Consider the following 25,417-nt stretch of genomic DNA (forward strand, 5'->3'; position numbering starts at 1 on the left):
TGCATGAAGCTGTACTTGTTTGCCTGGAGGACTTTGAGTTGAATTAAATGGAATGAAAGACTACGTGGCTATCACGTTTCTAAAGCATCTATCACATCCAATTTGAGTTTTTAAGCATATATGAAGGAATCTTGAAAGGAATTTTTGATTGACCTTGTTTTTTTGTCTTTACAGAGTAATTCTCTGTTGGTCCCGGACAGTATGCGAAGCACAGATAAACGCAGAAATGGCCCTGAATATACCAATGACATCAAAAAGAGAAAGGTGGATGATAAGGATTCCAGCCACTATGTAAGCAAATCTGTGTCAAAGAAATGATTAATTTATTTGCACATACTGTGCTTGTATGAGGAGTAAAAGAGCTGTGAAGAACAAGGCAATGTGTTCCCTGTAGCTGATGTAGTACAGAGACCATTATTCATGTTGTGGGAAGACTAGTGACTCAATAGTTCGGGCTATTGTCAAGTAATACTCCTCAACAGGGAATAATGAGCCAGGAGTAGCTGTTTGGGATTCACAAGCCTTCTGTGGCATTTCTCAGGAGTTTGAGCAAGAGATCCTTTCTGGACTGCTCTAAAACTTGCAGGTTTGAAATGGAGGATTTTGTTGTTTTGTGGGGGTTTTAGTATGTTTTCCTGATAGGTGTTTTTCTATTTACCATGTTGACTAATATTTACCATTGCAAATTGCATTATCTTATGAGGCTGTAACAACTTACTGAAGTTTGTTTTTGGTTGATATGGCAGTTTTAGCAGAAAGCAAATTAAAATATAAAAACTTCACATCTTGTGTTCTGCATTTTTGACTAGCTTGTTGCTTGATTTTGAAGCGATGCTTCAGTACAACAGTGTGGCTTATGTGAACTTCACGTAGCCTTTCAACTTCAAGTCTAAATGCTTAGTGAAATCACAGGATGGTACTTGAACAGTCTTTAGAGACTAGGACTGGTATGAAAGAGTACTGAAAAGCACAACTTAAATCTAACAAAAGATATTATTCTTTGACATAGCAATAATGTGGCAAATTGTCTGGTTTATATGAATCCAATCGCTCATTATTTCCTGGTTATTGAAACCCCAGAGAAAATCAGGTGCCATTTTATTTCCTCAGTATTTGATAGGGTAATATCTCCACCTGAACCCAAAATATCTCTGAGCAGCTATTTGGGTATCCTTGGAGCTACTGCCAGTAGATGGGGTTACTTTCCCCTTTCTGTACATTGTGGTGTTGTAGTACTGTTACAGTTTTGCCATTTGTATTTCCACCACTTTGTAATAATCTTGTTTTGATTGCAGAAGGGTTTGGAAAACTTCCCTATGTAACTCCCTCAACTTTGAGGGTTTGATATTCTGTGGGAATTTTTAATTTCAAATATTTAAAGATTAAGCATTCTTAAGCTACATTTGATTTTAAAAAAAAAAAGAAAAAAAGGAAGAAAAAGCTTAACTTGCTTGTTTTCTTGTATTTCTACTAGAAAGAAAGGGAAAGGATATTATTGCACTGCAGAAGCAGCTTGTTTTAATCCACATTTTAAATGTGTGGTTCTGTTTACTGTTGGCTTGAAATGGATTTTACAGATAAAGGCAGCATCAAAATAAAGAATTAAGCAAAATGAGGGTATTTGGAAGTTCCAGATTTATTCTAATGTGGAAGAAGAGCTTTCTTTCTAAAGGTTTCCTGATTCTGCACAGAGCTGCTGATTTTGAGCTTATTTTAGATGAGGCCATTGTACGGACAAGGAAGTGCTGCTTCTGTCAGAAGGAAGAGAAATGAATTGTAGGAATTGTTGCTTTTGGAAATGAGAGCCAAAATGCATTTTATTTTTTTATTATTTTTTACTTCTGACTAATTGTCATGTTAGGACCTGTATGGTTTCAACCTGTGGGTTTGTTAGTGAGGAGAATCTTCTGAAAGTCAGTGGAGTGCACTTAATCATTGCTTGGCAGCTATTTTTGCCCTCCTCAGGGGTGGTATTTCTGGTGGACAAGTGTCCCACCTACTGTGCTCCCACATGCTCAGATGTGTTCTAAACTATTCTTACCTTCTGGTGCTTCATACGTTTCAAGAGGTGGCAGATAACTGGGCCCGAAGCTTTCCTGTTCCTTCTCCTTTTGCACCCTTCGGTTGGGCAGCTTCCTGAGTGGCAAACAGAGCCACCATTCTGTCTTCAATGGCACTCTTGGGTCCCTAATGTTTGTGGTATTTCTTTGAGCAATATTCAGCCACTAAAGTAGAAGGGAAGGGTTGAAACTTAGCTGTTGGGGATTTTGTTATTTTGGTGTGTGGGTTTTTGTGGGTTTTGGGTTTTTTTTTTGGGGGGGGCAGGGTTTGAAACATGGCCTGAAGTGAGAGGAAGGAACTGGTGTTTTACTTTCTGTCTGCCAGTGTTAGGTGTGATAGCCCAGATGCTTAGAAAGCAAGAGATGGGGGACAGTTTGAGCAATCATGTATGTCTGATTTGTTTGCGTAGAAACTTTCTAACTAAAAGTATTGTTATTGGAAATTTGAAACTTCCCCGCACAAAAATTTTGAGTTTTGTTGCTCACTTGGTTTTATTTTGTTTGGTTTTGGGTCAAGGCTCACCTTCTGTTTGAACGACCATGGTGCACTGCGGACCACTGTGTATCATAGAATGTGCCTACTGGGGCGTCCCAGCCCATTTTGGAGATAGGGACCAGGAGGTACTTGAGAAACAGCTGTTATGAGGCACTAGAGCAAATCACGTGAACGTGGATTTATGTGAAATGGTCAAAATGCAGCCTGATAAGCCACAACAAAACATTTCTGTTTAGGAATGTTGGAGTATTTTGGTTTTGTGAGGCAGAAATGTTGAAATGCCTTGGCATTTCTGAAGCTTTTTCTTCCCCAGAGTTTCAATTTGAAAACTTTCCTTTCTAGAAAAGGGAAAAAAGTCCTGTCATTCTGAGGAAGTTGATTCATCAAACAAATGCCAAAAAGGTCCATTTTTCTGAGATCTCTTGGGTTTTTTTTAGGTATACACAAGCAGTAATTTCCAAAAGATTAACACATAAGATTAGCATATGAACAGAATGAGTTTCTTTTAGGAGTAGTGATAACACTGTTTATGACAATAATAAGGAGGGGTTTTGGACCATCTTGCACTGATGGTGAGACCACCACCTTTCAACTAGTCCTACCTTATTTGGGTCTTATTATTGAAGCAGAAATAAGGTGTTATGTTCCTGTTTTCATTGTTTTTCCTGTTGCTAATAACTTAATGAAAGGCTGCCTTTGCTGTTTGCTGTTTGCTTTTTGTTTAGGAAAAAACCCAAAATGTCTGAGTAGATGTGTAGTCTTTCTGGGCTCTTAATGTACTAATTGAAATGAAAACTATATTTATTTATTTTTAATAGGACAGTGATGGGGACAAGAGTGACGATAACTTGGTTGTAGATGTATCCAATGAGGTAACTTTTTTCATTTTTGTAGTCTTGACATTTGCCCAAAGGCTAACGGAAAAGTATGGTTGGATGTTAGAAGAAAAAGAATCCTCTGTGTGGATATGTTAAAATATTCACAGCAACTTTTCGCTAGCACTGCGGTTACTTTGTCTTCCTCTGAGCTTTATCTGGTTGCTTTCTTGGGCTTTCCTTCTGCTGCTTTGTCCAGGTCTGTTCCCTCTGCAGTTATGTTCTGACGCTTCATAGCTGCTTTGTAGTGGAGAGAGTTGTGGTGAGACGCAGGTGGAGGGATGAGGTTTTCAAACCACTGTCTTCAAATTAAAAAGGAAGACAATACCTAACCTTGTATTTAATAGTAGGAGTATTACTAAAAACATTTTTGGTACCTTAAAAATTACTAGTATTTTAACATCCTACATGAAAGACAGCATTTTCCAGAACTGTGTTTTTTTGAATGACGTCAGCTGAAGTCAGAAAGGAAGTCAGTTCACAAAATTCACCAGATGATGTAGCCACTTTTTTTTTAAGGGCAGAGATTTGGCAGTGGCATCAAGGTGAACAGGTGGGCCTTCCCTTCATCCTTTACTTCATACAACAAAGAGATTTAGGAAGCCTGAATATGGTAGCAAGGTGGTTCTGCTCTGTGAAAAGCACAGGGAGAGAAGCTGACAGAAAAGTTGTCTCTTCAGTAGCTCCAAGTGCCCAAATTATGTCAGCCAAGGAGAAATATGGGTATCCAACTAGGGATTGTGGTAAACCTTTCAGAAGCCCTGTTTATAATGAAACTGCTCAATAATTCATCAGTAGACTTGGTGCCCTCTTGTGAGGACTACTTCCTCCCTGCTGCTCTTCTCATGAGCCAAAGGAGCATGGAGAACCTGCAGAGCTCTCATGGCATTGTAGCTTGCTGGGCTGGCTATTTCAGGTTAAAGTAAATGCAGAGAGTGCCTCTGGAAGAAAGGTAATCACCTGAGAGATGATTTCAGTTTTTCTTGTAGATTTAAAAGCAAGGGAGTTGCAAATAGTATTTAGAAAGAAGCGACAGATATTATGGCATATAAACATGTTCCTTTATCTCTTCTTCTGAAAACGGAGATGAGCAAGGTTTGTATGGCCTAAAAGAGATTATTGAAATGTTTTCTGTCACTAGCAGTGCGTGCACAACTTGTATGGAAAACAGTGTAAATTTACTGCAGTTACTGTTGTTCTTTCTTGCTCTTACCACACATTGTGTGCATTTGCCTTAGTGTAAGTCATGCATTGTATATTTAGGTACACTTAAATTACAAGCTCTATGCTTGGAAATAGTTTATGATTACATGTTGTGTAAAATAAAACCAGATTGCTTACTATATGAACTTATGTTTCTAAACTGATGAAGGGATTTCAGGTATTTTTCTATAGAGATAACAAAACATCTTGTCATTTGGACTTACTGCTTAAGTTCTTGTAGGTTGTTTTTTTGCCGTAGATTCCTTAGTGGTGTTTGTGTATCGACTCATAAGACAGTTCTGTGCTGTTATTCCATTCCCATTGTTTTAGGACCCCTCATCTCCAAGGGCAACTCCCACTCATTCACCACGTGAAAATGGTATAGATAAAACCCGCCTGCTGAAGAAAGATGCCTCTAGCAGTCCAGCATCTACAGCCTCTTCAGGAAGTTCTACTTCCCTGAAATCCAAAGAAATGGGTCTGGTGAGTAGCAGTCTGTTTTCCAGCTAAATGTTCGTTCTTGTAGTGGTTTAACACCAGCTGGCAAGTAAGCACCACACAGCCACTTGCTCACTCTCTGTTGGCAGGATGGGGGAGAGAATCAGAAGGGTAAAAGTGAGAAAACTCATGGGTTGAGATGAAGACAGTTTAAGAGGTAAAGCAAAAGCCATGCATGCAAGCAAAGCAAAACACGGAATTCACTCACTGCACTGCTTCCTGTGGGCAGGCAGGTGTTCAGCCAGCTCCAGGAAAGCAGGGCTCCATCAGGTGTAATCGTTACGTGGGAGGACAAACACCGTCACTCCAAATGTCCCCCCCTTTCCTTCTTGCTCCAGCTTTCTATGCCAAACATGACGTCTTATGGTGTAGGATATCCCTTTGGTCAGTTGGGGTCAGCTGTTCTGGCTGTGCCCCCCTGCCAACTTCTTGTGCACCCCCAACCTACTCACTGGTGGGGAGGTGTGAAAAGCAAAAAAGGCCTTGACTCTATGTAAGCACTGCTCAGCATATTAACACTGTTTTCAGCAGAAGTCCAAAACATAGCCCCATACTAGCTACTATGAAGAAAACTAACTCTGCCCCAGCCAAAACCAGTGTAGTTTTAAAGTCTTGACTCTCCATTCTCCTGCAACTACTTGTCGCAGAAAGTACATGACTCTAAACATTTGAAGCTGCAATAGACCAGACCTTTAAATTGTTATCTGGCTTTCCTCCTCAGCAACATTTACTACTTCACTTATTTTTTGTATTTCCTACATTTATGTCAAATGAGTTGCAAATTCCTTACAAACTAGAAGGGTTGCTTAAGCAATGTTTTTGTCTTGAGCAATAATTTATGGTTTAACATAGTCTGTACATAGTCACTAAGAAGTTCTCCAGGCTTTTGTTAAGCTATTCTAAATGAGTTCTTCCTGCAGGAAAAAGCTTCAAAGAGTATCACTAATAACTTGATCAGATTCTCTGTAGCTTTTGTGTGTAGCTTTTGTGTCACAATTTTCTGATAGTATCAATAGTGATAGTGTTTTGGTTTGGTAGTTAGATTTACTGTGTCCAATAATAATTGAAATAGTAATGATTTCAAGCTAAAATAATTTGTTGATGCATCCTGTATTGTCCTGAAAAAAAAACTTCCTAAGGCATTTTTTTATGCCAATGGAAGAAAGAAAAATAACTTTCTAAGTTTCTTTTCTTATTTTAATTTTGGCAGCAATCAAAAAGGTCAGCATTTCTCTCTCACAAGTTAATGTTGTCAGCATTGCGTGGATTTATGAAAATTGGCTGGGGGACTAGGTAGTAGGTGCCCAGCATCCCAGCTGCTGTTGTGATAAATTGTGTAATATGTCCTGGATTAAAAATAATACTCATTTAATTTGTTTAATGATACCAGCATGAAAAAGCCAGCACGCCTGTTCTGAAATCCAGCACACCAACTCCTCGAAGTGATGTGCCAACCCCCGGCACTAGTGCAACTCCAGGACTTCGTCCAGGCCTTGGCAAGCCTCCAACAATGGACCCTCTGGTTAACCAAGCTGGTAATGCTTTATCTCACATATTTTTATGGTTCCAGAATTAATCATTTTCTACATATGTACTTCTGTGCAAATGTTAACTAAATATATTGCTTCGTTCGTGATATCAAGAGAGGGTTTGATGAGAAGCAGATGTTTAGATTATTAAGAGTATGAATGTCTTTCTATCTCTTATCCTTCTTTGTTTACCTTTGTCTTTATCTTTTCTGCAAATAATCCAGAGACTGAATGAAATATAAGAAGACTTCTGAGAGGTTTCTGGTACTTATTCTGAATGCAGTCTCTTTTCCAGCTCTTTGTCTGAGTCTGCTAATATTTGCTGCAGTGTAAATCGTGACAAATGCAGGGAGAAGTTTACTTTTGCTATTCAGGGTGGTGCAGCACAGTTGCTTCAGACATGAGCTGTGTAAACCATGTCTGTCAGCTTTACTGCTTAATTTGGCAAAGGCGAGATTAATGTAAACAGGGAAATATTACAGAAATGGAAACAGGTAATGCTAGAAGAGATTGTTAGAAGTAATCAGCAAGTTCAGACTTCGGTAGATACTATTTGCACTGAGTGAAAAGAGGTGGTGGTACTGATAAATTATGGCAATATTTTGTGTGAGTGTGTGCATGTGAGAGGGGAAGGTTAGGTATTGGGTGTTTGTGGGGGAAGGGCTGTTTTCTTCCCTGTGTATAGGAATATATAAATAAAACTACGTGATTTCATTATTCCATAGCTGCAGGTTTGCGGACACCGTTGGCAGTACCAGGACCATACCCTGCTCCATTTGGAATGGTACCTCATACTGGCATGAATGGAGAGTTAACCAGTCCAGGGGCAGCCTATGCCAGTCTTCACAATATGTCACCTCAGATGAGTGCTGCTGCTGCTGCAGCTGCTGTGGTTGCCTATGGAAGATCTCCTATGGTAGGCCATACATTGCATGCAACCTGAGTCATGTGAGTTGTGGTTCACTGGGAAAGAGCTACATGCTTCACTTAGCACTGTCAAATTCCCACGTTCTAAAGTGCCAAGAGGTTTGAGAGCGTCAGTGTGTGTTTCACTTTTCTGTGTGGCTGGAGAAACAAATTTTTGCACCTTGAAGACAAAGAATCTGGGTGTATTTATGTACATTTCCTTTTTTCTTCAGTGTTTTGACTGATCAATAGATGCCAAAAATTATCTTGTTGTTTAAATGAAGAGGCAGTTTTGGTAGCTACAAAGTATTTCATTGGTGCTGTGGACATCTGCTTTTCTCCTGCTGAACCAGATTTGTCTTTCATACAGATGCAACAAATTAATCTTAAAGCATGTAGAAGTCTTTTTCTCTAAGTCTCTGTCCCTGTATTTTGATTTTTGTGGAAATCAACATGAGAAGTTGGTTGGTACATATGTCGGAGCTCTGTGATAAGGTGTGTTAAGAATAGTTGCTTTTGTGGGTGTAGTAAGTAAATAGAGCATAGTAGTTATAGCTACTGTCAAGCACAATAATCTAGGGGCCTCATTCTGCAAACATGAACTTGATGGGAGCTTTATGCATAGACAAACTTACCTACTTGTAAATTTGCAAGATTGGACTTAAGCTTGTCATTTTCTTATCACTGTAGATATGGCTACTTTTTTCAGACAGGTAAACAGGGCTTTTATGTGAAAATTTGGAAATTCCAAATAGCGTATGTACTCCTTAAAGGAGTAAGAATTTTAATTCAGGTATAGTGTTTAGAAGAAATACTAAGTCTCTTTGGTCCAGAATTTCTGTTTGGATTATTTGATCTACGTATTTATTCAGGATATAAAAGTTTAGTGGAATTGCAGTATGTAAAGAGAGCATAGTATATTTAAGCTGCAGACAAATTTGTATGCACCCCCCGCAGCATGCCTCTGTGAGAGATCTCTCAGCTGATGTTCCCACACAATGCACTGTGGAGCCATGCTGGGGCTTGAAGCTGCTTTGCAGCACTGCGCTGTGCCTGCATGGGTACGCACTCCCTGTCGCAGAGCTAAAGAGCGCCGACAGGGCTACATGCCGACACACCATGGACTCTAATTCCAGGGCTAGCTCTGTGCTAACACAGGGGTATTTGTGTTATGCTCAGTGGTGTGAATGCATTAGATACATGATTGGTTTTCTATTCGCATATGAATACTTTCAGCAGAAGCATGCCCAGAGATAATGTCTTGTTTTGGCCCTGCTGGGAGGGGACATGCACTTATCTAATACTGTGGGTAAAAGTCACATTTTTCTTAAATGCATGAAATTTTGGGCGTGAAGAAAAGGGGCTTGCTGAATGAGAAACTGTGAGTGTGACTTTCATTTTTCATTGTCAGGTTGGGTTTGATCCTCCTCCTCACATGAGGGTACCTGGAATCCCTCCAAATCTAGCAGGGATTCCTGGGGGAAAACCGTAAGTAACTTTTACCATTTTTATAACATCTGCAATATCTAGAGAGAATAAAGTTATCTTGTGTGAGTCAACAAGAATTCCAAAGCGGGTAGTGTCTGGTTGTTCCCAAGAGATTGTTTTAGACTTCTGTCGGTAAGAGGTGTAGTATATAAACTCTCAAATGGTAGTTGTCATGTCCCAAAACAGGTGTGCGTGTACCCTTTTCCAAGAAAAAGCTGTTGCATGTATACTTCAAGGGTTTTTTTTATTTCCTCCTTTCCAGGGGAAGTTAAGAGGACTACAGACTGGGAGTGGTAAAACGTGTAAGATAAAAACATATTGAAACTAAACTTAGTACTATACTGAGCATAAGTGCATAGTGTGAGCTTGCAGACTCCTTGTCTGTCACCTGTTTTATCAGGCATGCGAGTCTGCAACTGTTATCACAGTGGTTTTCTGAAGCAGTTATTTTAGCAACTGATGCACACCTTGTGTAATGGAGCAAGCTCTTTAAAACATTTGTGTAAGTGTGCAGCTGGAAAGCAAAAGGATGATGAAGCAGTTGTGCAGCAGGTGGTACACAGATGTAGGATAACTTCCAGAATATGTTCCTTTTATTTGAAAATTTTAATTATTGATGAAGAGGTGGTTAAATAAAATATTTCTGTGATGCTGTAGCTTATTGATGTTACAATAAAATAAAATCACCAAAACAGGATATATCAAATTTTTCAGTAATTTAGCTTTGGTAGACTGTTGACACCGAGCTTATCCATGTGCATTAGAGTACTGAACATGTATGACCTCTGAAAAAAAAGCGATTACTTTTTAAGTATTTCTGGACAACTAGTCTGTGCAGGTACAAACAGACCATAAACTGCAAATTTGACGAGTCTGTTTTCTTGTAGAGAGTGGGGCAGAGAGAATTATAACAGGTTTTTCAGCACTCTGTTAGAACCTGTTCTTTGTCCCTTTGCACTTGGCGTTCAGTTCTGTCTTCCCTTTCAGCAGAAAGTTGCAGTTAGAGTAGTTTGTCTCTAGGTACATAACACAATTTCGAGACTCATTTAACACTTTGCAGTTCTATGCTGAGTGTTCTTGTTACATACTGTCGTCTTGACCGCTCTATCATGGTTTAATTTTTCCTTTTGCAGCTTCAGGAAAAATTCAGAAACTGTTACTTTTAGGATACTGTCTAAGTTAGAAGACACACTGTGGTGAAAGTTACATATACACATTTCTGTTTGCCTTCATTTTGAACTCCAGTTAATAGCTGGTGGTACATTGCCATGTCAGTCATGCAAATGTCCTTGAAAGTACACCAGATTACAGGCAGAAAAGTGAGTATTTTCTTCTACTGTTTTTCTATAACAGTAGGGAAGCAGTAGGCTTAGATAAGGAAACCTGTCCTGAATGTTTGTTTGTTGTTATCCACCATGCTTCTGCGACAGACTTAGCTGTCTATTGGCAGTGAGAAACCTGTTAAATCTTCGATTTACTTAAAGAAAAGTGGTGGTATGTTGACAGGATTACTGAAGTGAGGGCTCAGTGAATTGGTGTTATATATCAGATGGTAGTGTATTTAAATTTAGTACATTAAGGAACAGGCTTTGTTCTTAAAACATTCTTTTATTAAGGGACAGACTCATTCTTGCCGACTTAAGTAGAATTTGGCATACTTAAAGAAAATATTTTCGGAGATAAAATAATCCAGTGGCTGTAAATTTTTACTTTTAAACAAGTATATTCTTAAGCTTTTAATGACATTCCATCAGTAATGCCTGGCAATACTTTATATTATAAGGTATGAAAACCTGGTTTTGTTCAGTGAGAAATTTTCTGCGGCTGAGTTCTAGTTGTTAGACTAATTGGGGCACAAAAGCAGTGCATATATGCACTGCTATACTTTATATCCTGGTATTTCATAGCTAAATTAAAGTCTGTGTGGTTTTGCGGTTCTTTTAAAATATTTTTATTTGGTGTTTTCAGTACTTTATGCGCACTCCTTCATAGATTGCCTATTTTGATACATACTCCCTACTCTCCACTTGGTTTGATGTTTTCTGTACTGTTTTTTATGGTGGTGTTACTTGGACTGAGTCAGTAATTTCCTCTAAAGTGACTCCTTTGCTTATTCTTATTGTATGTAAGGCAAACCTAAAATTCCATAAATTGATCTGTTATCTTTCCATTGACAGCTTCAGAATGATGTCTTGTTTTAGTCTTGGCTACAGCTAGCTAGATGCCATCTTGCTACCTGTAGCATCTTTGCCTATCTCTTGCCTGTATTAGGCAAATTTCCTATGTTTTCTGTAGAAAGTTCATGGGTTATATAATCACACAAGCTAGTGGAGTGCTCCTGGTTTGTTTTCAAAATCTGCCTTTTCCTGAAGTGCAATTAAGGTGCCACACTGAATGAGAGGTGGAGTTTTAGTCTGAGTCTTGTAAGTGGTATAGAGAATTTTCAAACTGAACTATTGAATCCTCAGCCATATGTGTATGCTCATGGCTGTGCATTTTTATTAAAGGTTATGCTGGGACTGTTTTTTTCACCCAACCCTGTTTCTAAGAGAAAATGAAGTTCCTTTCTTTCCAAACGAATGACTTTTCTGATAGCACCCAGTTTTCTTTAATCCCTGTGTATTCTGAGACCTGTTAATGCTAGCTTGTTAGAAAATTTGTAGCCTCTTACAAACCCACTCCTACTTGTCTATCTGCTTTTATCAAGGGACTGTTGTCCAGAAAGCTTGTCTTTTGCTTGCCTTATTTTGTAACTTGACTAAACTAAGTCTTTATTACCATCTCTTTATGTTCCTGAATGTGAATCTTTAAGTTTTGCTCTTTGCAGAGTCTAACCTCGTTAGCAGTGGTACAGACGTACTTGGGAAACTGGGTAGCTGTCTAGAAAGTCAGTGCCTTTAGCAATTTCTTAACGACATGAATGAGCTAGTCTTTGCATTTGGTAGCAGGTTGTGGGACTTCTTTTAATTATTTCCTATGAGGCTTCTAAGGTTTTTCACATTACTTTAATATTTTGATGTACACATATGTGATATCATATTAGTTGTTTTCTCTCTTTAGCTGTTTGTAGTTCGGCAATTTATTTTATGGACAAGAACTTGATATCTATGTGTGTGTATGAATGTGCCTAAAATAAGTGTTCCTGTTCTTGGTTTCAGAGTTGATTCCGATCAGTAGATTATTCTTTTCTTAAGAAGCTTTTCTGGTTTTGGAGGGTTTTTTTGGGGGAGAGGGGTGGGGTGGTGTTTTTCCCTTCCAGATTGCCTTGAGCGTCACTTAATCAGTAATTATCTTTGTCTTAGGTTGGGGGTGGGAAATCAGTACTAGTTTTGGACATGGACATGGACATGTGGTGTCTGAGTCTTGTACTGTGTTGTTCTGATACATTTAAGTATGCCCTGGACTGTTAAGTTCTTGGTGTGTTGTGGTAATCATGTTTTTTTTTGCTTTGCATAACCTTTCTAACAACAAGGTACTTATTTAGCTTTTCATCTTCTATAGCTGCTAAACTAATATTCTTGTGGATTCCTCCTTGATGTGAATCACACCTTCTAATATTCGGATTGTGCACAAGATTTTCAAGCTTAGTGGTGATTTGTCCACAGTATTGCTTCCCTGGTGTCTAAATTCATGGATTAATGGTAGCACTGAAGACACATGTATTTCTCAGTGTTTTTGTCAAATGTGGTTTTAATTGAAGCACACACTGTTAGACACGTTTCTCATTTTAATAGAAAAGGGAAGTTTCATGTGGTAAATGTTATCTCTTTCAACTTCTAGTTATAAGCCGACTTTTCTTTGTGTTTTTGGAAAGGAATAGTATACTGTTCTGGAATTGCTCAAGGCAAAAGTTTAAAAAGATATCAATTCTCCTGATCTTCACACTTGCTCAGTGAATGTACAATGAGGAATATCTTAAAGGAAGGCTAATTTTATTATATTCTAGAATAACAGGTTGGTTTCCCCCCCCTTGTATCTCTGGATAGAATTATTTGATGACATGTATGGAGTTAAAGCTTTTGTTATTTCTGCACAAATACCTCTATCCTTAATTCTTGGCATTTTGTCCTATACATGAAACATGATACTCAGATATTCACTGTTTGTTGTGATAACTACAACTGAAAATAAGCTGGAGTACAAAGAAGAGGTGAAAGTAAAATGAACTCATCAATAGCAGGAACTGTCTGCTTTTGTATGGTGGGGTATTTTTGTGTTGGTTAAGGAAATATATTTGAATTGGAGGGATGAAGTGGAAGCTTTTTTTATTAAAGGCATGGTACTTTAAGTAGGCAGGAATTGCATACATTGTATCAGTCTGATTACTTAGAGTAGTTGGCTGTGTTCTTGAATTATTCTAAACTCTCCTCAGCATGTCAGATCATACTTAGTTATTATATACTTATATGAAATTTATTTAAAAATGGGAGGGCCATAATTACAAGATTCAAGCTGAGAAACTGGGTTGTATTAGTATCACCTACTATGTTGTAATGTATAGGAACTCTGCGGGTTTGCAGTGCTGCTTTGACACAGATGAGAAGTCTTTGGATGCAGTAGATCAGAAGACTATTTCTGTTATTCAGAAAGAATATAATCATAAGTGACTATATACTGTTTCTCAGAACTTTCCTAAATAAAATTCATGCAAGTTTGTCTTGTAACTGTTCTTTTCATAATATACAATTAATTACAAGTGTATATTTACATATTAATTGATAGGTACTTAACTTGTTTTATGTTAAATTGTATTTGCATTGTAGAAGAACTTTTTCTTTTTTTGCTGTGGTTGTTAGCCCAGCACGAGGAAGGGCTGTCTTAGTCCTATAGTCATTTGACCAAAGATGAATAATCATGGAACACAGTCATTTCATAGAGACAGAAATCCGTGAGTGAGACAGAAATCCATGGTCATCATGAAGGTGAACAGCAGCTTCTGGCGTACACTGTCAGTTCTAAAAGATCACCGTAGAAGGACAAAAATGCACATTATATTTTTGCATTCTTATGGAATTTGGATGTCAGTAGTAATGTGTTGAGGAGAAAGATGGGTGGCCAAGGGGACCCTGACGAGAAATACCCTGAGCTTTAAAAACTCAAGAATTTACCAAATTTTACTATTAACACTTTTAAGGTTGGACAACCAAACTGCTTGTCAGTTTTGAGAATTCAGACCTGTGAATATATCTAGTGCATTAAAAATTGCAGTAATTTCTTAATTGTATGTAAGTACACCTACAACTTTGTAGGTGTAGCACTGGAAGTACAGTCCTCCCCAGAAGTAGCAGAGTAGGCCCTCTGTCATGGTGACCTGATGGAGAGGTAGCCAATGAGAGCAGTGACTGAGCTGCAAATAGTTGTTTGCACTGCTATCTCCAGTACTGTGTTCTCCTGGAGACAAAAGCTGTCCTCGTCTAGGGAGTGCCACTCTTGCAGATGATGCAAGCTTTTTCAATGTAAAGTGTGTGTAATGAGAAGTTATACCATAATACCTAGTAGATAAAAGGCACTAGACCACATAAGTATGCTGACAGTGGTGATGTTAGCATGACGTGCCACACATCTTCAAGCAGTCAGGAACGTTTACTTTTTTGTGTGCTTGTCTTGGTAGAGGCAGAGGGATCTGGCAATGTGCAGCCATTCCTTTACACAGTGGGTTGATGGTAACTTTGACTGTAGAAAAAGCTGTCTTGGCTTGTAAGCAAGTATTGCTGGTCCGTTTGTTAGGCCCTCAATCTCAGTCATCTTGAGTTGTGACCAGCCAGTCTTGGAAGCAAATACCTGCTCATGATGATAAAAGAGAGGCTACTTTTATAACTGCACTTTACACATGGGCATACTAGTAAAATTCTACATAATTAAAAGTAAGTTTCTGGTGTTTCAGAGCAGAATAGTCATTGTAATTCTACAGGATGCATGAAACACTTGAAAAACGTTCCTGTTGTCTTCCTCCACCCCATCTCAGCAAGAACTGAGAAGCTGTGTGTATGCATAGAAGCATTGAAAACACCAGTTATTTTTATTTTGAATTGAACAAAGCATTTATGTTGTAACATTCTATTAAAAAACATAATAATGTGCAAGTGGATTATTCATCTTAAACATGCTGGAAAAAATTGCTTAATACTTGCTTAATTGTTTTTCTTCTGTCCATGATAAAAGCAAGGGCAGGCTGAGACTTCAAAGTTGTACAGTTCTGTGTACTTTTAGTGCTAACAAATATTCTGCAACTGACTTTGATCTGCAGCCCAGGATGGGGCCCAGCTTTTCACCCTCTTAAGTGCTATGACTCTTTAGTTGGATTCTGTACCTGAACCTGAGCAGTTGTTCAGCCTCGAGCAGTCTTGTTGCCACTCCTCTTCTGCTTCCTCTCCCATCCTGTGTCTCATCTGTTCAGTGAATAACTGCTTTGGGACAGTGCTGTGTCTACTGCTCTTCACAGAAATGATACAAATTTCTAGTTAAGCTTTTATCATTGCTATACTTCTTCATGCAAAAAAAGAGAAAGGGCCCTATAGGAAGAAATAAATTTGATATACGGTGCATCTTGTATACACGTAAGGGAGTAAACTTTGCACTTCCTTTCTTATCTTGCATCTCCTGTTCCTGACATTCCATGACAAAAAAGATTTTGTCATCTTCTACACTTGCTTATCCTCCATTTCTGTGTATTCTCTGAGCAGGTTTTCAACTCACATGTTCAACTGTGAAACATGAAAGAGGTACAGGATTGCATGTATATGCACTATTAATTTCTTTGTTGTTTAATAGCAGTTACTGTTAACCAGTTTTTACCCTTCTCTTTTGAGAAAACTGTGAGATTGCATGGGGTGACTGTTTCCACTGTTACCGTTCATATGAAAGAACTGTAGAGTTCTTTCACCTCTCCGCATATTATTTTTTTTTCCTTCTGATCTGCTCCTGGGCATAGTCAGTTGCTTTGTGATGGCTGTTACAGATCCAGGCATATTGCTTGTTCCTTCCTCTCAAACTGTGAAATACTTGGAAACATACAATAAAATACTTTGAAAATACTAGCTCAGAACTCAGAACAGAAGATTAAATTGAATTATCTGTTGTTGAGTCCTTGGAAGATGGATGCAATACTAATACTTGAGCTACAGTGACTGAAGATTTCTGAGGAAGAAGATACATTTGGAAAGAAAGGATAATTCTGAACACAAGAATATATTAGAAAAGTAAAAGTATCACTAGGGAGATGGTAGCTTATTAGTTTAAAAAAAGATATTCATATCTCACGATTTATTATCCACTTTGGCCTCCTAAAGAATGCTGCTACATTAAACAGCAACATCAAAAACGTGAGCTATGAATATGCTTAAAACAGAAGAAGCAAAAAAGGAGCTCACCAATAGAACAAAAAGCAGCCTTTTGCAGTAGTATTTTCATTATTATTTAAAACAAAGAAACAAATCCCCCGGTACCTGAAACCTTTATTAGCTGCTATTTGTGCCCTGGTCGTTGAGTAAAGTTGCCTTTAAACATTACAGTGAAGGTGAAGAAATAATTTTGTGTACTTTCCCCAAGGAGAAGTATTTTATTCAGTGGTGGGATTCACTTCCACATGAAATCCTCCTTGAAATCATGCACTGAATACAAATAAAATGTCTTACAGAAGTGCCAAAACTACCTGGGAAACTGAGCCATTCAGCTTTTCCAAAATACATACTTAAGAAAACGTAATTATGAGATGATGGTATCAACTTACTGATGAAAGGTGTGTGCAACCATGCTGTATTTTTCTATTTTCTGTTTAAAGCACTAGTTACTAGCTGTAAAGAGAGGCATGTGAACACAGCTCGTGCTGATGATAAAGTTGAACTTTGGCTAGTGTTACTGCAAGGCAACAGGTGCAAGCCTCATGGAAGAAGGCTGAATGAGTAGTGCCTGGCGAAGGATTGCTGCTGCAGGATTTGTCGTGCTGAGACTTGGAACTGCTGGCTAGAAACCAGGGGCTGAAAAGTCCTTTGGTTATCCAGGTGGCTGAGGGTTAGCAGCCATGGCCTTGGTCTGTAGATTTAAGGGTAGAATTTAACATGCTTCCCCACTGCGTGAATTCTTTAGGTGAGGCAAGCTGAAGATACCTATTGTGAATCCTTGTCTCTCTCTGAGGTTTCATGTGCCTCTATTACTTAACACTGTAGCTCTGATTTTAATGAGAAAAAGATTGGCAAAGAAAAAGTTTTAAATATACACTGTTATTCTTGTGTTATAGCACTGTAACTGGCTGTTTTTTGGTTTTTTTTTGCTTCTTTCTTCTTTCCTTTCCCCTTCAGAGCATACTCCTTTCACGTAACTGCAGATGGTCAGATGCAGCCGGTTCCTTTCCCTCCTGATGCCCTCATCGGTCCAGGAATCCCTCGCCATGCCCGCCAGATCAACACTCTGAACCACGGGGAAGTTGTGTGTGCAGTTACCATCAGCAACCCCACCAGACACGTGTACACAGGTGGGAAGGGGTGTGTCAAAGTCTGGGACATCAGCCAGCCTGGCAACAAAAGCCCCGTCTCTCAGCTGGACTGTCTGGTAGGTGAACTGGAAGTTGTGCACAAGGGACGGCTTCTCCTTGGAGGCTCGATAAGGAAATAGCTGTCCTTTTCTGGATTTTGTTCATATTACAAGGAAATAGCAGGCAGTTCTGTTTCTTGCTTTATGTATTTAGCTGTCTTTAACACGTAACAGGTGGAGTTTCAGAGAAAGAGCACTGGTTAGTTCAGGGATACTTATCAGCACTAAGGGTCAAATAACAGATTAGATAAGATTTCTCAGAAGAGTGTACCTCATTTTTTCTCTCTCCTTTTTTTTCTTTCTTTTCCCCTCTAGTCATGCTGATGATTTTTGTGCATAAGTTTAAATGGAATGCAGCCTGCTTGTGCGGGGCTGCAGAGAACCTTGCTAGATGTTTTACTTACACCTGGAGTGACAATTTTTTTTTTGTAAGAAATATACTGAAATAATGTGGCATGGTACCAAGGTCACTTTAAGTCTCGCTATATGTTTTTTGGTGATCCACAAGTTATATTTTGGTTCATTGTTTTCACATCTGCAGGATACAAAAGGGACTGGGTGCGGTAGTAGAGATAGCTGAAAAGCTAGCCCAAAAAAGTTAACAGCTCAGTAAAAGGTGATCCTCATATTGGAAGCAGTATAGATGTTCGTGAAATGTTAACTGAGAAGACTTGATGTTGTAAAGCACAGTACATATATTCTGAATGAAAATAATTCTAGCTTCAATGTTGATCCAACTAAATGTGGTGGGGTTTTGGTTTGGTTTTTCCAGCCTTTACCCTTCATTTGCTGCTACCCTTATGTTAGTTGTGTAGTAGCAAAAGTATGGCTGAATATGTATTCTGTTCTGTGGCAGTTATGTGCCTGGACACACAATCCTAGCTGCCTTCATTTTATTTATGGACCAGTAATGGCTGACTAACTACGCCAACGTTTCCACTGCACTATTGTGTACTGTTCCTTTTCTATGAATAAATAAATAAATAAAAAAGTAGTAGTAGGAATTCTGTTGACTACTTCTTGCAGTGGTTTTTTTTGTATGTTTTGAGTTACAGATCTTAACAGTTCTTTAGGAAATCGAGGGTTATGATGTTAATTTGGCAGCTGTTATGGAGAAATGGATATCCAATACACTTAAGAGTCAAGCTTGTAAGAAAAGAAGGTTGAAATGTTTTCCACCTCTAAATCCCCTGTAGTACCTCTCAATCAGCAATAGTATCACAAATGTGAAACTAATAATAATATAAGTATGATAAGAATCATGTTGAACAACAAAGGACCAACATAAATCCAGGACCAGTATGGGAATACTTAATATTTTAACTTCAAAATGCTGAATGCAAAATAGTTTTTGAAAGAAAACTCTAAAACCTGAAAGTCATGAGGCTTGACCTGCATTTTCATATAAGTTTACCTAAATGTCAAATGAAAGGTCACTTGCTTCAATATTTTTATTTTTGGTGACCATAGCTGATTGAATGTACTTGCAGAAATGCAAACTTACTTTGGTTCTGGTTTTGTGTAATGAGATGGAAGGCTTGCCATTCGTCAGGTTTAAAACAGAGTAGACTGTGGCAACAGGAGCCTGCAGTTTAATTTCTGCCGCTGCAGTCTCTGGTTAGTGATGAGAAGTAGGTGTTTGAAACCTTTTAGGATCTGCTGGTTCCTCTTCAGTATTTCAGTAATGGGAAAAATAGCATGCTGTTTAAAACTTGGATGCAGTGAGAATCATATTAGTGGTCATTATTGGCAGGCATGTATTAACATGGAGGTGATTTGTGTTGTACAGAACAGAGATAACTACATCCGCTCTTGTAAATTGCTGCCTGATGGATGCACCCTAATAGTTGGCGGGGAAGCCAGCACACTATCCATATGGGACCTGGCAGCACCAACTCCTCGTATAAAAGCAGAGCTGACATCCTCAGCCCCTGCCTGCTATGCTCTGGCTATCAGCCCTGATTCCAAGGTGTGCTTTTCCTGCTGTAGTGATGGGAACATTGCAGTGTGGGATCTGCACAATCAGACGTTGGTCAGGTGAGTCATTACTTGTTTACAGAAAACTTCAATAGAGTTACTCTTTGGACAGCTACATAAGTACTTATCTCCCTGAGCAGTGGTTCATGACACCAAAGTAAACAGTATTTCTTATCCAAAGAATGTAGTTTGCACCCGAGTTGGGCAGAAACTAGTTTTGGTAGCTTCATCCTAGTATTGGAAGATGCACTTTCAGGGCTTAAAAGGTTGGTCTGTAACCTACTGCAGGCAGTATAAAAGTTCCTTTTGGTTTCGGTTAGTTGGGATTTGTCTGCAGGTTTCTACAAGCAGTGTTTCTGCTGGTTTGTGATTGATGTAGACTGCACATACCTCTTAGGGAATGTTTGAGGTTTGTTCTTTTCCTTTATCTTAAGCCTTGTTAAGTAATGAAGAGAATTTTCAGTTCTTAGTAGTGCTAAGTAATAAAATCAATCTTATAAAAGTGGCTGAAAGTGTGGATCCCCTCAGTTCTTGAGGAAAGCATAAAGGACTGATGTTTGGTCATTCATGAGAGAAAGGTATTTGAGGTTTTTTTGGGAATTTGATCTCAAACTTTTAGAATGGGTTGCAAAGAGTATAATGAATGGATTGCCATGTAAATTACTTCAGAAATCTTTTGTTTGTCCTTTGATTAATGAATATACTAGTAGAAGATTAAAGTGACTGGCAGGGCAATATTCATCATTAGTTCTATGACAGAGAAAGAAAAATAGTGCCATGTGTGAAATGGCACTTAGTAGCTAGCTGTATGGTTTACTAGAAGATAAATTTTGGTTTATGCTTACTAAAGTAGTGGTGACTTGCGATTTTGTGAGAAGAGAGCCTAAACTGGGAAAGGCCATGATATTTTAAAAGTTCCAAATACAAACAGTGAAGAATCTTAGTCTGCTATGTTTCAGTTAAATTCCCTGTATATCAAAAATTAGCCTGAATTTATGTGCAGAGTGCTGTATTAATGTGCATGCAAATTTTACTTTCTGTTGAACATCTAGGTCAACAAAGATTTTAGTTATATAAAATCTTCAGTTTGCCCTATGAATGCTTAGTCTCTGAGCACTCTCTCCATCTATGACTCTCTTGCCTTTTGAGTGTTTGCTGTAGGTGTTCCCACCACCTGCTGGCTGATCTTGTTAATTGATAACACGTGGAATTTTGAGACCAGAGCTACAAAACAAAATGTGCCGCGTGACCTTTCTGTGGCAGCTCTTCGTGATTCATACCCTTCATTCCCAAGCTAGTTGTGTTTCCCTCCCCGCCCTCCACCTCTCACATTGAGGCATAGTATGTCCCTAAAGCTAAATGCTGATGAAAAATGTAGGAGCCTCAGAAGGCTTTTGCCAAAGGATTAAGGAAAACTTGAGATGACCTTCTGGTTGCTGAAAGCTGAGAATTACTAATGAGAAGATTTTAAAACACTGCACTGTTTAGATTTTTGTGATCTCCTGCCACAGAGAATGCAACTTTGCTGACTCATCAATGCTTGTGTTTAATTATCTGGATCTCTGTCTGGATCCCTTCCTATTAATATCTCTGCTCATTTTTTATCATCTTGGCTTGCAGCCAAAATAAAATACAGAAGCTGTTTTCTGAAACTGGAGGAGTTTTTTTCCTTCAGCAGTTGTTTTAATCTCAGTTGTCCTTAGTGCACTTATCCATAGCTACTGTACTTCAATGTTCCCACAGTTTGGTTTTTTTTGCTTTTCAAAAGCTGATAGGAAATACTTGACTTTGTTCAGCTAGCCCTGATGCAATTCATTTCTCTAGCACCTGGAAAATGTTTTTGTAATACTGTTGTATTTCATGCTCAGTGAGAAGGAGGGGCTGATTTTTGTCCATCAGCAGACAGAAGAGATGACACAGAGTCCAACACTAATACCACAACAGTGTTTACCTTGAGCTCTGGCAGGAAATCATTATTCAATCTGGTTTGTTTTATCAGGCAATTCCAGGGCCACACAGATGGAGCCAGCTGTATTGACATTTCTAATGATGGTACCAAGCTCTGGACAGGAGGTTTGGATAACACTGTCAGATCCTGGGACTTGAGAGAGGGGAGACAGCTACAGCAGCATGACTTCACATCACAGGTAACTGGATTTTTGTGCAGCTTGGCGAGGAGGGGTACGGTGGGAGGGAAACATTCAGGATGAAAGCTGAGATTGAGCCCAGTGCAACTGGTAGATTGTTGCGTCTCACAACACAGTGTTTTGGAGCTTTTGTATGTTTAGCTTCCAGAACAGAATGTTGAACAGCAGTCTTGCTATTGAACTATGTGAATCTTATTGGGCCCTTCTCTGTCTCTGCCTTTCCCAATTAATTTATCCCCTGTAATAAAAAATAAAAAGTATATCTGTAGGGAAAAACAAAAAGTGTAAATGTGGTTTAATTTTCAGATATTTTCCCTTGGTTACTGTCCTACTGGTGAATGGCTAGCTGTGGGAATGGAGAGCAGCAATGTAGAAGTGCTACATGTAAATAAACCAGACAAATATCAACTGCACCTTCATGAGAGTTGTGTATTGTCGCTCAAGTTTGCTTACTGTGGTAAGTTGTCCTAAACACAGAACTGGAGGTCAGGGCTCTAGTTCATGCTTTGCTGATTAGTTATTGTGTAGCCATAGCTTATTTGACAATCAAAATTTACTTAGTGTCTCAGTTTTTGAAGTTATGAATAAATATCTCTGCTTTATGGATTCAAATGTACTTATCTACAAACAACTATTCATCTTTCTAAAGGCTGCTGTGAGGATTGGGTTGTGTGTAAAAAAGCTATTTCTACTTAGAGTCTAAGGATTTCCTAGTATGTAAGACACTGCAAAAGCATGAGTGTCCACATTGACTGTATGCAAAAGTACTATGTTGATTAGTGCTGAGAACTTTTATAATAGTAATTAGTTAACAGATTCCATAGGTATGAGTTCAAAACCCAAAATCTGTCAGATGGCAGTTTGCTATGTTTTCATAGTCCTCCTGTTTTTCATTCTAGGTAAATGGTTTGTGAGTACTGGGAAAGATAACCTTCTTAATGCATGGAGAACTCCTTATGGAGCCAGTATCTTCCAGGTGAGGATGATGATGCTTTTAAAGAAAAAACTAGAACACCCAGGGCCCCAAGAGTGGACTCGGATATCTTCACCTATGTGATCTGCCCAAAATGGGATGCTGAGATGAGGGTAACAGACTTTTTTTAATGATACATTATATTTCTATTTCTCTTCTAGTCCAAAGAATCTTCATCAGTGCTTAGCTGTGACATCTCTGTGGATGATAAGTACATAGTCACTGGCTCTGGAGACAAAAAGGCTACAGTCTATGAAGTTATCTACTGAAAAAAAATGATGGGGATATAACTTTTAGAAGTTGAACTGGGCCAAAATTGTTCTTAATTGTAAAGGTAGAAAGGCTTTGCCTTTTTAAAAGGAACAAAAGTATTGAGGTTCGAGACCTTGAAATGACACTACTCCGATTTTTCAAAATAGAAAGCAACATCCAGCAACTAAATATTGGCTACGTGGACCAAATGGAACGCAGAGGCAAGACGGACAGATGTAGCCTAGGTTTTTGACATAGTTTTTAAAAGCCAAGTCTACTGAAGAATGTTGGAGCCTTTTATTTTTTTCTTTCTTTGTGACCTCATGCGAATTGTTCTCATTGCCTGAATATGGGGGATAAATACCTTTTCTGTTCCTTGCAGTTCAAGTTGCATTCTGTCCTGTGTAGAGCAGTGGTGTCTCAGATGAACTTGTTTCCTGGTTTTGCATCTTGTGATATGTTTTTGTATTTTTGTTGAAGGTCAAACATTTGTATAAATTGTAAATATATTTAGTTTATTACAGTAAAGGCTTTAGTACCAACAACCAGTCTTCCCCCCCACCCCCTCCCTGCCCGCCCTGCTTATTTAAAATAAAAAACCTTTTGGGGATATAAGTACCTTTTTAGAAGCAAAAGCAAACACTATGTATAGTTTGAAAATGGTGTCTTATTCTTTATAACTCTTCCTAGATTCCTTTATCGTACTTCAGAGTAGTTGTTTTCACATAATTAGGGTATCAAGTCCAGTAGATACTGTCTTGTGCTACAGAAAATTTAAAAGGCAATTTTGTACTAATTATAGTGTAAATATAAAAATTGAACATTTCATAAAGTTGTGCAGTTTATTTTAAGTTTATTCTGATGTCCCATATATATGTTCATTGGTAGATACAGTAATATGTGCCTGATCATAACTCATTTGGTCATTTCTCTAGAAGAAGAATTGACTTTTCTCCCCCAGCAGAACAGAATTCATGCAAGACTACATTTCAGCTACGTGCATCAGAGTCTTTATTCATTAACAGAGGATGTCTATGATTAAATAAAGCTAGATAAGTTGCATCCTTCGTATTTTACAGAGAAGTGGTAGTTAATGACCATTTCCTTCTTAATGTCTTGTCTATACTTAGATACTCAGGTAAATTTAACTAAATTACCAAAAGTGTGAGTTTTATGGGGGATCACGTAATGTTAAATACTTGCAGGACTGCAAGTGAAGTGAATTAACCTAAACTAAGTTAAATTTGCTTAATTTCTTGTGAGAATATTGACAAAGGAATATTTTGATTTTTAACTAATCCACTGTACAAATTAATTAGAATTCATTTTCCTGAGTGTCCCATGTTACGCAGGCCTATAGGCTTTATGTATTCGTACTGAGAAATCCTGGATTCCTTTTCCACTGTCGTATCAGTCTGTGACATCTGTGAAGAGCCAAGCTAAGCAGCCAGTTACCAAAGCTATGCATCTTTAAATCAACTCGTCTTTGGTGTACTCAAGAGAAGTGGATGAGGAGAGAATGTGTACGTTTTATTCTGTTTTTTCAGATTAATGAGTTCTACCCCTGTGTGCTAGACAAACCCAGCTATTGCACCAGTGAGGGCCATACATTTCCTACATTCTGTAGTTTAATTAGAATTTCTGTTGCTAATGGCGAGTACAGATGAACGGAACGATATCTTTGAACAAATAATTCAGATTACATGAACTGGCAGACAGGTTAAGACTCATCTCTGACGAGCTGCTTTCTTATTTTGCTAACATTTGACAATGACCTATATCCCTGCTCTTTCAAAGACACGTAACTAGGAAGAAACAGGTTTGAATGCATTGACTGGATAGGCAATTTCTTATCTGGGGGCAAATTTTCTTTCAATTTCCAGTTCAGAGAGACATCTGTTTTCTTTTCAGTTTACATGGCCATTCTACTGAAAACATTTTATAGCACCTAGAATTGTAATAGCCTTAATACATTATCTTTGCATTTGGAATGTAAAATTTTAACCATTCAGGAGAATCTGGTTTCCTAGACACTTAAGATTAGTGTTCTATCCACATATATCTATATCTTTGTCTATTGCTGTGTTGTGAATATTTATCTGTATGAAAATCACAGACCAGCTTAAGTGGCGGTCATAGTGAGGCACAAACCAGATTCACCAGGCTTTTCAAACAAATAGTTACATTTGCTACATTGAAATATTGTGAAGATCTATGCCATTTTAAAAAGTGAAACTTCAAAAAAGAATATGTTCTAGGTTACTTGATTTTTACACTGACCCTGTTTTCATATTGGAAGTTTTTCTGAATGTTGACTCTGCCAATGATCATTGACTTTGTTTAGCAGCGTTGGCAAATTTGCTGTAGTTAGGAACATTCAGATTTCTTCCAAACTACTATTACTTTGCCTTTTACTTTATAGGTGTTCTTTTGCCTTTCTTAAAAGTTGATATCAGAGGAAGCAAGAATGGAAGTATTCTAACA

At 38.3% G+C, this 25,417-nt stretch overlaps 1 protein-coding gene across 10 annotated transcripts in view; it reads left to right on the forward strand.

Annotated features, from left to right (window-relative positions):
* The window catches only part of TLE1 (TLE family member 1, transcriptional corepressor), a 76,300-nt gene extending 52,511 nt beyond the window's left edge, over positions 1 to 23,789 (forward strand). For 9 of the 10 annotated variants that reach the window (XM_075079552.1, XM_075079553.1, XM_075079555.1 and 6 more), the window contains 12 exons: positions 175 to 291; positions 3,375 to 3,428; positions 4,965 to 5,117; positions 6,523 to 6,667; positions 7,387 to 7,577; positions 8,979 to 9,055; positions 17,353 to 17,602; positions 19,374 to 19,621; positions 21,561 to 21,708; positions 22,015 to 22,165; positions 22,608 to 22,684; positions 22,843 to 23,789. In XM_075079552.1, the coding sequence (XP_074935653.1) occupies positions 175 to 291; positions 3,375 to 3,428; positions 4,965 to 5,117; positions 6,523 to 6,667; positions 7,387 to 7,577; positions 8,979 to 9,055; positions 17,353 to 17,602; positions 19,374 to 19,621; positions 21,561 to 21,708; positions 22,015 to 22,165; positions 22,608 to 22,684; positions 22,843 to 22,950 (1,719 nt within the window). In that variant the 3' untranslated portion in view covers positions 22,951 to 23,789. The remainder of the gene's footprint in view (positions 1 to 174; positions 292 to 3,374; positions 3,429 to 4,964; positions 5,118 to 6,522; positions 6,668 to 7,386; positions 7,578 to 8,978; positions 9,056 to 17,352; positions 17,603 to 19,373; positions 19,622 to 21,560; positions 21,709 to 22,014; positions 22,166 to 22,607; positions 22,685 to 22,842) is intronic. The other variant, XM_075079547.1, reaches the window with a different exon arrangement.
* The last annotated feature ends 1,628 nt before the right edge of the window (positions 23,790 to 25,417 follow it).

This window comes from Phalacrocorax aristotelis, chromosome Z, assembly GCF_949628215.1.
Source record: "Phalacrocorax aristotelis chromosome Z, bGulAri2.1, whole genome shotgun sequence".
NCBI lineage: Eukaryota > Metazoa > Chordata > Aves > Suliformes > Phalacrocoracidae > Phalacrocorax > Phalacrocorax aristotelis.